Genomic DNA, 11,964 nt, shown 5'->3' on the forward strand with positions numbered 1-11,964 from the left:
GTCCTGGTTATATGGCCATGTGCTACTTGCCACAATCGCTTGTCAGTCTAATCACACGAGATGACAGATACCCACGTGTGCCCTGACGTACTGCCATACTTTCTGAATGTACTTTCTGCGCTGTAGCGGCACACCGGGGGACAGGCAAGGCACCTGCCAACAATCCGAGGCAGCGCCATCTGCTGGTGGATGGACAAGCCTGCGGGGTTTTCCACGGACGTGCGCGCGCTCTCTCTCTCCTTTTCCTCTGTTTTGTTAATCTTCCATCCCTTCTTTTATTCAGCGACACGTGAGCGCTTCCAGGAAATCCTACGGCGAGTGAGCGTCGGTGTAATGATGAACGATCCGCTTGTTTTCTCACTGGTGTAACATTACACGTTTCCCCATCACACCCGGCGCCTCACTTCTTACTTATTATGAGCAAGACACTCACTTTTTGTAACCCCCCCCACACACACACACAAGTTTCACGTTTCCCACATGCAGGTTCATAACCCCCCCACCCCCATCCATACAAACACACACACACACACACACACACACACACACACACACACACACATATAAATATCGTGTCACACTATACTTGTGGGGACCCCTTCATTGACTGCGTTCATCCCCTAGCCCGTCACCCTAACCTTAACTATCATAACTACATGCCTACCTTTAACCCTTAACCCTAACCCTAACCTTAACCTAATCCTAATTCTAACCTTAACCCTAAACCCAAATCCTAACCCGAAAATACACCCCTTTCCTCGTGGGGAAACCATAAAATGTCCCCACAAGGTAGGTGGTTTGAGGTTTTTGTATTCCGATGGGAAAAAAATTTGGTCCCCGTTAGGATAGAAACACGCGCGTGCGCGTGTGCGCGCGCGCGCTATCGCACAAAACACGCCCGTGTGCGTGGTCTCGCGGAGCGGAGGGTGAAGCTGGGTGGACTGGTGCGTCGCGGCGGTTTTGTCTGACCCGTGTTGGATTTTAATTGTGGATTCTTTCTTTCTTTTTCTTTCTTTTTTGTGTTTTTCTTTTTGTTCTTGTGCTTCCGACCCGAGTTAAACTCTTGGAAGTGACACCCGTCATCTTGTCTGGCGACGCGTGACTTACACGCGTTATGTCCGAGGCCGGCGCAGCAAAGGTAAAAGGCTTCTCCGCTCTCCGTCCCGCATTCCTGTAGGCCGTCTCGTTTCCTCGCGGCCGGTCTGAAGCCTGCGCTCTCCGGTCCCTCTCGCGTCCGGGCGCATTAGTGGCTTTGCCCGGGTCGCCATGGGGCCGGCGTGTGTAGGAGGACCCAGGCGAGCTGTGATGGGAACGTATGACCGGCTCCAGAGCTCTGCTCTAAATCCTGCTTTTCTTTTTTTTCTTTCTTTCACCAACGAAGTGCACTCGTCTGGTGAACACTAGTTGTACTGAGCAGGGCAACAGACAGACCAGGTAACGTTCACTGAGAGTAACAGACCACCATTAATTAGGTCAATGAAACGCGTTATTAGGCTGTTACGCCGATCAAGTCTCGCAGAACCTGATCCAGGAACCTTTAAGTGGGTTTCCAACACGTCTGCTGACACTCTAACGGGGAGCCTCCAGTCTTTCTGAGGGGGTGTTTCTACCGGTAGGCCTGTTCCAGCTCGGTGTTCTCCATTTGCCCCATTGTTTCCCCCCCAAAAAGTTGTGGGGAAACCAAACTGTCCCCTCCTTTATGCTCACGGTGAATGACAGCAGTCCAGCAGTCATGCAGACCACCTGCAGACCACCTGCAGACCACCTGCAGACCGCCTGCAGACCGCCTCAGTGGTGTTGGTTCATGTGGAGCTGGTAAAGTGTCATCACTGCTTGTGTGGTATTATCTACATTGTTGCTTTGTTTCAGTATTAATATTCATGTTTGTTCCATGGCTCCTCGCGGGGGGGGGGGTTACTTCACTTTGGGTTATGAAGTGACCCCCCCCTCTCCTTTCCTTAACAACACAGGTGGGGCTCTGTCCTTTCCTATACAGCTCTTAACAGTACAGGTGGGGCTATTTAATGAATATGGTTTATTTTAAGGCTGCCCCTCCTGCTCAAATGGATGGCTCTTGTATATCAGCCATCTTCATACCATGCTATTGTTTTCCATACTGCACAGACCCATGCATGGTAAACTGATGAAGTGGGCACACTTAGCAAATAGACTACATAGACCCTCTTATTGGTCATCGCCGATGAAGACAGCGCTGTTAAAACATTGCTTCTCAGTCTTTCTGTGGCGCCAGACATGCAAGTGTGCAGTGGCTCTCTTCCTATTTTTTTGCTGTTTGTGCTAAAACCAGAAGACTGACGGTGGTCTATCCCAACTGTGCTACCATGTTTCCTGCAGTGGCGGTGGTGACTCACAGCAGTCTCTTGTCTGTTTGCATTGACAGAGCAGTGCCAGGACACTGGCACTCATGGTCACGTCGGCTGCCATTGGAGGCACCCTCCAGTACGGCTACAACCTTGCCATTATGAACGCCCCTACAACTGTAAGTTCTGTTACTGTGAGCATGCATGTGTGAGCTGGGTGAGCGGGAGAGGCGTGTACTCCTGCATGTGGATTACAGTGGGGGGGGGGTTGTTTTTTTTGGGCATGTACGAAAATTAGTGCAGTAGTATCAGGATGCAAAACCTCATTGCATCACACCTCATTGTTCTTTCACCCTTTTTCTGTGTTTCTGCATTAACATGTGCACAGTATTTGCACTGATAAGTGTCTGCAGGAGTGCACTTGGCTAGGTTATGGAAAAATGCAAGCGAAGAAAAAGGTTATAAAATGTGTACAGACGTGTGTAACGTGCATGCCACTGTGTGCGGATGCATCCTTTGTTTATGAGTGGTTCACCGTGCTGTTCTGTCTACTTGCAGTTCATTCAAAACTTTGTCAATGAGACGTTTCGAGAGCGTTGGGACATTCAGTTGCAGGACTACCAGGTGACGCTGATCTGGACAATTATTGTCTCCATCTTCTCATTAGGAGGCTTTGCAGGGGCTCTCGTTGCCGGACCCATGACAATACGCTTTGGGAGGTGATCTGTGGTGCTGCCTAAAGTGATTTAATTGTAGAACTACACCTGTAAATACATGCAAAAGAGTGTGACTTGTGGCCGATATGTGTGATGTTGCAAGATATTTGTAGCCACACAACCCATGCATTAAATGAACAGACTGAATGTAGACACTCAGATGGTTTTATACATACATATATATGTGTTTTATACATACATACATACATACATACATACATACATACATACATACATACATACATACATACATACATATATATATATATATATATGTTTTATACATACATACATATATATGTGTTTTATACATACATACATACATACACACACATATATATATATATTTTATACATACATACATACATATATATGTGTTTTATACATACATATATATGTGTTTTATACATATATACACACACACACACACACACACACACACACACACACACACACACACACACACACACATATAAACACACGGGTGGCACAGTGGCACAGTGGTTAGCGTGGTCGCCTCACAGCAAGAAGGTCCTGGGTTCGAGCCCCGGGGTAGTCCAACCTTTGGGGCTCATCCCGGGTCATCCTCTGTGTGGAGTTTGCATATTCTCCCCGTATCTGTGTGGGTTTCCTCCGCGGGCTCCGGTTTCCTCCCACAGTCCAAAGACATGTAGGTCAGGGGAATCGGCCATATTAAATTGTCCCTAGGCGTGTGTGTGTGTGTGTGTGTGTGTGTGTGTGTGTGTGTGTGTGTGTGTGTGTGTGTATGTGGGCCCTGTGATGGGCTGGCGGCCTGTCCAGGGTGTCTCCCCGCCTGCCGCCCAATGACTGCTGGGATAGGCTCCAGCATCCCTGTGACCCTGAGAGCAGGATAAGCAGTTCGGATAATGGATGGAATGGATACACATACACACACACATACACATACACACACACACACACACACACACACACACACACACACACACACACACTATGGTCAAAGAAGTTAAGTGAAAAGGCAAGAATAAGCAAGGAACTAAAAATTGTTGACAACTACGTTGACATGATAGGTGTGTAAGGACGTCAAATAAAACATGAAAATATAATGTATGCATGACTCTGTGATGACTGATTACTAGAAGTGATTTAGATTTTAAATAGCAATGAAAAATTGGTAAATATAGAGTCACTGGTATTATATCAGAGCTGTGATTTTACCCATTTGGCAAAGCTGTACATATCAGGGCTTCCCATCACAACAACCAAATAATGGCGTGAGCCAATATTTCCTTTTTTCAGGAGTCCTAAAAGTCCCTTAAATTTGTCAACAAACACTGTTGTCCTCTATTCCCCTCCCTAGGAAGAACTGCCTGCTGCTGAACAACGTTTTCCTCATGGCCGGAGCCCTGCTTGCCCTGACGAGTCGGGCCGCCCAGTCTTTTGAGATGATCATCATCTCACGCATCCTGGTCGGAATAAACGCCGGTACGTCCCGTCAATGCGTGGCCACTGTAAATCTGCAGCAGTTTGACAGAAGCCCAAAACGGCTCGACAGAAAACCTCTCCCGTTCCTTTCTCAGGTGTCAGCATGAACGTGCAACCTATGTATTTCGGAGAGAGCGCGCCGAAGCACTTGCGAGGGGCCGTGTCTTTGTCCTCGGCCGTGTTCACGGCGTTCGGGGTGGTGCTGGGGCAAGTGGTCGGTCTCAGGTACGAGCAGAAAAACACATCCCATAGAAGCCGGAAGGTGTTTGTGTCAGAGCCATCTAATATCTCGGTCTCTGTGTGGCGTGGGGAATGTGAAATTCTGCAGTAGACGCTGCTCTCAATTTATTCGCAGGGAGATTTTGGGCTGCGAATCTTGTTGGCAGTACCTTCTTGCAAGTAACGCCATCCCTGGCCTCATTCAACTCCTTACACTGCCGTGGTTCCCGGAGAGCCCCAGATACCTGCTCATCGACCGGGGTGACAAGGAAGCCTGTATGAACGGCAAGTGTTTTAATGGGACAGTATACCCTTGGTGGAACTTAACATTGCAATCAATAAACGGGTGGGACCAGGAGGGGAGGGCCAGAAACTGGGTCTTAATCCGCGGTGTTTTCCTTTGCCGTCAGCTCTGAGAAGGCTGCGCGGATGTGAGGTCCAGAGCAGCGAGCTGGATGAGATCCTGCAGGAGCAAGCGGAAACCAAGGGCGTGAGGCCCAGCCGACCATGGGAACTTTTTACAGATCGCAACGTCCGCTGGCAGCTCCTCTCTGTCATGGTCATCAGCAGCGCCATGCAGCTCTGCGGTAACGACTCGGTGAGAAAGGGGCCAACGGCCTTGCACACTTCCTGAGAAAACGGGGGGCATGCTCTTTCAGACGTTGCATGCAGTCACATACGCAGTTTCACGTGTCACCCACATACGCCGTAAAGATCAGCGTTGACCAATAGCCGGCGAGAGACGCCACTGCGCTCGACGTATTGGTTACCGGATCAGATGAACTTCTGGCCGCCTTTTCTCCCGCCAGTTCTCAGGGAAGCTTGATTAGAAATTCGAGCGGCTCCATCCATAGTTCATGCTGTGTCCAGGTGTTGCACATTTCAGCGGGCCTCATTAAAAATGAATGCCCGGCGTCACGCCGGGCGAACGACATGTGAGCAGGATTCCATGTCCCAGGGTTCACTGGACGCTGCGAACTGCTCGTATCATTTTATTGACATTAGCCATTGAAGCTTCCTCGCCCTCCCCCGCTCTCTAAAGACGGGTGTTAATAAACAAAGCAGTGATAACCAAGGCCCGTTTCCAAAGGTGCGGTGAGAGGCATTCCCACAGTAGGATTTGAACCACAGTGCTGGTAGTGCCAGAAAAGAAACCGGGTATTATGGCAGTTATGCAGAAAATGCTCGGCTAAATCAGCTTATCATTTTCTTTTTCTTTTTTTTACTTAACACTGAAGTAACTGTTAAGGATGCGGCCCTCTCACACTGTGTGTTCTCCTCCTTACAGATTTACTTCTACGCGTCCTATGTGTTTCAAGAGGCTGGTATATCTGACGAGAAGCTCCAGTATGTCACCATTGGCACTGGCACGTGTGAATTCACGGCCTGTATCATATGCGTAAGTACTCCTCAGCAGTGGAGCGCCTGATTTGCTAGGCTGCAGTGCCTCTCGGGGAGGGGCAGAGAGAGGCTGTTCATAGCAGCCTCGTTTAATCCCTAATCCAGGCTGCAGGAACAAGAAGAAAACGTGCATTTGCATGCTCAGTGTCTCACAGTCCCACTGCCACAAAAGTTGCATTTCAGATCATATGGAGGGGGAAGTTAAACCCCCGTTTTCATGACATACCAGGTTGTTAACCATGTCGTGATCTCTGTATTTTCAGAACCTGCTGATAGAGCGGAAAGGCCGGAGGTTAATGTTGATGGGAGGGTACATCTTCATGACCGGGTGGGCGGTAGTCTTCACAGTAGCGCTTTCGTTTGAGGTATTTGTCTTCTGTCAATAGTACACTTGGGTAAGAAGGCAAAATGCATCGTGTTTGTATTGATGTAAAACCCTTGACTGTAAAAACCGAATCGTGCAAAATGTGCTGTATGAATTTGTTTGGGGGTTCATGAGTATGTCTTGATTTAAAGTGTTTTTAAGCTACATTACAATTTGAATTATGCATTTTCAAAAGGGTCATCTGAGCTTGTTTATAATGTAGTGACTTGTCGATGGTAATCATAGCAGACTCGTTTAGCCGACAGCACTACAACTCCACCACACAGACGAGCCCGTCGTAAACTTCTGTGGGCTCGGAGGAGTCACTTTGTGAATGGCTGGACTGTTTTTATTGAACAATATTTAACTATTTCACAATATTTAACAAAATTCAGTCTAAACCAAAAGCTTTCATACATCAATGTTAAACTGAGGATTCGTTGAATGTTTCCTCATCGGTCCTCGTGCACTGCTCAGTCCTACCGTGGTGAATCATTCACGCAGCACTTTACTTTCCGTAAGAGCTTTCTATCTGCATCACATCATGGAGTGGAACATTTTTTTTGCCCCCCCCTTAAGGATGGTGACTTTCAATGTAATATTCCGTCATTCAAAGTGTTTGGGCGTGTCAGTCAATCCATTAGGGGGCATAATTTCACCGTAATGCCTTGTAGGCCACAATAGTCTCATCAGTGTGAGAACAGGGTGAAAGTGTTCTCCAAAGGAGTTGAATCAAGGCCAACTGGACTTGGTATATATCCGGATATATACCAAGTCCAGTTGCACTTGATTCAACTCCTTTGGATAACCATGACCTGGATGAATGAGAACATTCACAGACAAGGTGGAAGTGAAATTTATCATTAACCTGTCTCTACTAATTTCATATTTTCATTGAAAAGTTTTTTTTTTATTAATTGTCTCTCTTCCCCCGGGGTAGTCCAACCTTTGGGGGGGGGGGGTCGTCCCGGGTCGTCCTCTGTGTGGAGTTTGCATGTTCTCTCCGTGTCTGCGTGGGTTTCCTCCTGGGGCTCCGGTTTCCTCCCACAGTCCAAAGACATGTAGGTCAGGTGAATTGGCCGTACTAAATTGTCCCTAGGTAGGGGTGTGTGTGTGTGTGGGGGGGGGGGGGGCCTCTGTGATGGCCTGGCGGCCCGTTCAGGATGTCTCCCCGCCTGCCGCCCAATGACTGCTGGGATAGGCTCCAGCATCCCCGCGACCCTGAGAGCAGGATAAGCGGTTCAGATAATGGACGGATATCTCTCTTCTTTAAAAACATGCCCTCTATCGGACATATCAAAGTGCAGCGTGTTATATTTTGTCTCTGACTGGCTGCAAGGCGGCGCTAACTGTTGACACTTTCTCCTACATATTCTGAGCAGCACAAAATATCATGGATGCCCTACCTGAGCATGGCGTGCATCTTTACCTACATTCTCAGCTTCGGCATGGGACCAGGTCAGTTGGGACTTTGATGCATTCATGGATTAAAACATACACCATTACTATGTCACATTTATATAATGTCATTATATACAAGTTTTCTCTAAGTTTCTATACACCAAAGCAACTTGTAAATGAAAACAATGCACTTGAATATTCATTCTCTGGTTTACATCTCAAGGGATGTGATATTTGGTATTTGGGTAAGTGCATAATTAAGTCATTTTAACTTGATAGAAAACATGGTCCGTGGCTATTCTTTCACTGGAATATGTGTGTGAGTATAATGTGAGCGTCCCGCATGCAAAAAGGAGATATATCGTGGTTTTCATAGGCTTAAATTACTGCCCCATTGCAGAAGATAACGGGACGAGAAGATTCAACAAATTGTTTTTTTTTAACTGAAACAATGGTGAAGTTTTTGTTTGTGTAGTTATAAATGATGCCTGTTGATGTTTTAATGAGGTCTTGGCTCCAAAAAAAGTTAGCAAACCCTTGAACAATGCCTATTGCTGTTGTATCTTAGCAATAGCTAGCCTCTCAAATCTTCTGGGCTCATGCTACACAGATGTGAATTCCTAATGCATCTTCAGAGAAACAGATGTTGAGGCCATTTATCATCCACATGCAATATGGAGGAAACACGAGCAGTTTAAAACTTTACGAGGAAAGGAGTGGTACAACAAGTGCTATAAAATCTATTTTGTCAAACAAGGTGTGACTTGAAAATCAAGTCAAGCTGTTTTCCACTTGAAAACCCATGCGACAGTGGGTGTCTGCTAACAACCAACATGTGGCCCAGGATAGGGATATGGGTCTGATGGGGATCAGTCACAAATATGGGTCTGATGTGGATCAGTCACAAAGTATTGGTTGCTCCCCTCAGCTGGAGTCACGGGAGTCCTGCCCACCGAGCTCTTCAACCAGACCGCCCGACCAGCTGCTTACATGATCGCCGGCTCCATGATGTGGATCAACCTCTTTATCGTTGGAATGATGTTTCCGTTCCTGGTGGTCAGTCTGTCGGCCCCTCCATCGATACACTAACCTAAAAACACGTGTACAAATCTAGATACCTATAAAGGGAGTGATTCATGCCAGGATTACACCATATTCTTATAAGAATCACCCATAATTAAAACAAGTGTTTGGGCTTATTTGTTTTTAAAGGGTTAAAAAGAAATATAGGACTGGGCTGGATCTTCTATAGCTAACCAGAGTGGAAGGGTTAGGTACATGTAATGATTTTTTTTCTTCCTGAATTGGATGCTCTATATCTTGGAAGTGAGCTCAAAATAGGCACATGGGGGCGTCCGGGTGGCGTAGTGGTCTATTCCATTGCCTACCAACACGGGGATCCCAGCTCGAATCCCCGTGTTACCTCCAGCTCGGTCGGGCGTCCCTACAGACACAATTGGCCGTGTCTGCGGGTGGGAAGCCGGATGTTGGTATGTGTCGTGCTCGCTGCACTAGCGCCTCCTCTGGTCAGTCAGGGCGCCTGATCAGGGGGGAGGGGGAACTGGGGGGGGGGGTGGCGTGATCCTCCCACACGCTGGTGAAACTCCTCACTGTCAGGTGAAAAGAAGCGGCTGGCGACTCTCCATGTATCGGAGGAGGCATGTAGTAGTCTGCAGCCCTCCCCGGATCAGCAGAGGGGGTGGAGCAGCGACCGGGAAGACTCGGAAGAGTGGGGTAATTGGCCGGATACAACTGGGGAGAAAAGGGTGGGGGGGGGGGGTCATCGAAGGAAGAAAAAAAACAGGCACAGGCAGTTCTGCACACATGCAGAGTCTATAATGAAGAATGACGGGCATTTCCTTCTGTGATTTCTCAGTCTGAGAACGTTTGTGTTTCATTGCAGCGCAAGCTGGGTCAGTTCTGCTTTGTGCCTTTCGGTGCAGTCTGCCTGTCAGCGGCTCTCTACGTCGGCCTGGTCCTGCCGGAGACCAAGGGAAAGACTCTGTCAGTCATCACCAGCGAGTTCCACAAGCTCAACTTCAAAGGCCAAGAGAAGCAGGGAACCTCAGCCATTCAGGCTCAGTACCAGCTGGGTGAAGTGTGCCTTTCCACGGCCCTGTAGACACCTTCTCACTCGTCTCTCGGACTACGGTCATATGCAGTTGCCACCCCGTACGCCTTCCTTTGGCTTGGTCTCTTCCACATAGAAACTCCAGTGTGTTTGGAATGGAAGGATGTCTGCTCACTTGTGCATCGCTGAAAGTCACAATATTGATCTCCTATTGTAATGTATGATTATATTTTCTGATAAAAAAAAAAAGAAAGTCAGATAAGTCTTGTACTTGACATTAAGGGATTGTTGGGTCGTGTTGCACCTAACTATACCTTTACTGAAAGTAAAAGACGTGTCTGTCCCATAATTTCACTGTTGTGTTTCAGACGAGGACTCGAGACATTTGGAGAAAGATTTCATGTTCATAAAAACCTTTATATGTCCCAGTTTAAAGGTCCAGAAAGACTTTTATATGTATAAAATGTGATGTTCACGTCGATCATTGGTTGTTGTCATTAAGAAAAAAAACTGTCTGAATGCAACAACAAAAGCTGCTATCAGGGTAGAGGAACACACTATACTGACATTATGGCAGAACAACAGACGTGCAGTCTTCTTAACTTGTTCCCTGTTCAGAACTACAAATTTGTCTTGTGTTCACTAAGGGCCTCATTTGTAAACTTTCTTTAGCATCTAAAATATATATTGTAAGAAACTAGCTCTTTCGGGGTCCAGAAGGTTGGAAAATATTCATATAAATTTTTCAGGATTTTTTTTTTAATTTTATTTTTCTTGAAAGATAACAACCAGAAAGAACAAAGTGTTGTATGTTTTCATTACTAGAAATGTGGCCTTGGGTTGTTCAGAGTATGAACTGTTGTTTGAGATGGATTAAATATATATTTAATTTCTTGTGTTACACACTGCACTCATTTTGCTTTTAACTATCTAATTCTGATTTGTGGAAAAATAAATTATATAATTAACTTTTTTACATGTACTGTTCAAGCACATTTCACACAAAATAAAGCAATACCTAAATAATGTCAGATGCAGTCAGCAAGTCCTCGTATCTGATAGCCTCGCCTTACTTTAGTGGGAACACAACTGCAAAATATAGCAGGCAAGATATTAAGCCACAGGCCCCAGCGAAGCCACGTGATATAAACATAGCAAAGAAATGGAGGTTCATGGCTGGATTCACAATGACGGTAAAAAAAAACACCAAGTAAAGTCAGTTATGGTCTGATGTAACTTTTCCTTACCTCCTGCAGGAGATATGAGGGAGCGGGGGGGGGGGGTATTGGAGTCACCCTCTGGTGATGGTGTTAATTCTTCAGAGAGAAATAGCTTTAATTATCTATTTTGGAATATCTAAAAAAAATACACTTAACACACTTAATGCTTAGGTGTCTGGGTAGCGTAGTGGTCTATTCCGTTGCCTACCAACACAGGGCTCTTCAGTTCGAATCCCTGTGTTACCTCCGGTTTGGTCAGGCATCTCTCCAGACACAATTGGCTGTGTCTGCAGGAGGGAAGCGGATGTGGGTATGTGTCCTGGTCGCTGCACTAGCGCCTCCTCTGGACGGTCAGGGCGCCTGTTCGGGGGGGGGGGGGTAGTGTGATCCTCTCGTGTGCTACATCCCCCTGGTGAAACTCTTCAGTCAGGTGAAAAGAAGCGGCTGGCGACTCCACATGGATCGGAGGAAGTGTGGTAGTCTGCAGCCCTCCCCAGATTGTGGTAGTCTGCAGCCCTCCCCAGATCTGCAGAGGGTGTGGAGCAGCAACCGGGACAGCTTGAAAGAGTTAATTATCCAGGTACAATTGGGGAGAAAAGGGGGGGTGAAAATAAATACATTTAATGCTTAATACTGCCTTAATACATTTAAAGCTGTTGGTGTGCAGTGGTTACATGTTCTCCCCATACTCACATGGATTTGCTCCAACATTTCCTCCAACAGCAAGACACAATTATTTTGTCTTGCTGGGTTGCGCTGAAGGCAATGCACTTTGAGGCTGTAG

At 46.8% G+C, this 11,964-nt stretch overlaps 1 protein-coding gene across 1 annotated transcript; it reads left to right on the top strand.

Moving 5' to 3' along the window:
- The first annotated feature begins 2,373 nt into the window (after positions 1–2,373).
- Positions 2,374–10,150, top strand: slc2a11a (solute carrier family 2 member 11a). Its single transcript, XM_056274079.1, has 11 exons — positions 2,374–2,500; positions 2,880–3,040; positions 4,380–4,504; positions 4,600–4,729; positions 4,860–5,008; positions 5,134–5,321; positions 6,012–6,122; positions 6,388–6,489; positions 7,871–7,946; positions 8,818–8,945; positions 9,793–10,150. Exons 1-11 carry the CDS (start codon positions 2,426–2,428, stop codon positions 10,009–10,011), a joined length of 1,464 nt encoding a protein of 487 aa, XP_056130054.1. The 5' UTR covers positions 2,374–2,425; the 3' UTR covers positions 10,012–10,150.
- Positions 10,151–11,964: the final 1,814 nt, after the last annotated feature.

The sequence above is a fragment of the Lampris incognitus genome, chromosome 2 (genome assembly GCF_029633865.1).
Source record: "Lampris incognitus isolate fLamInc1 chromosome 2, fLamInc1.hap2, whole genome shotgun sequence".
NCBI lineage: Eukaryota > Metazoa > Chordata > Actinopteri > Lampriformes > Lampridae > Lampris > Lampris incognitus.

Bases quoted from the DNA above. Each gene is read 5' to 3' on its own strand.
- slc2a11a (XM_056274079.1), top strand. From the start codon at position 2,426: ATGGTCACGTCGGCTGCCATTGGAGGCACCCTCCAGTACGGCTACAAC. The intron at 2,501-2,879 runs GTAAGTTCTGTT...GTCTACTTGCAG, and splicing joins TTATGAACGCCCCTACAACT to TTCATTCAAAACTTTGTCAA. The intron at 6,123-6,387 runs GTAAGTACTCCT...CTGTATTTTCAG, and splicing joins TCACGGCCTGTATCATATGC to AACCTGCTGATAGAGCGGAA.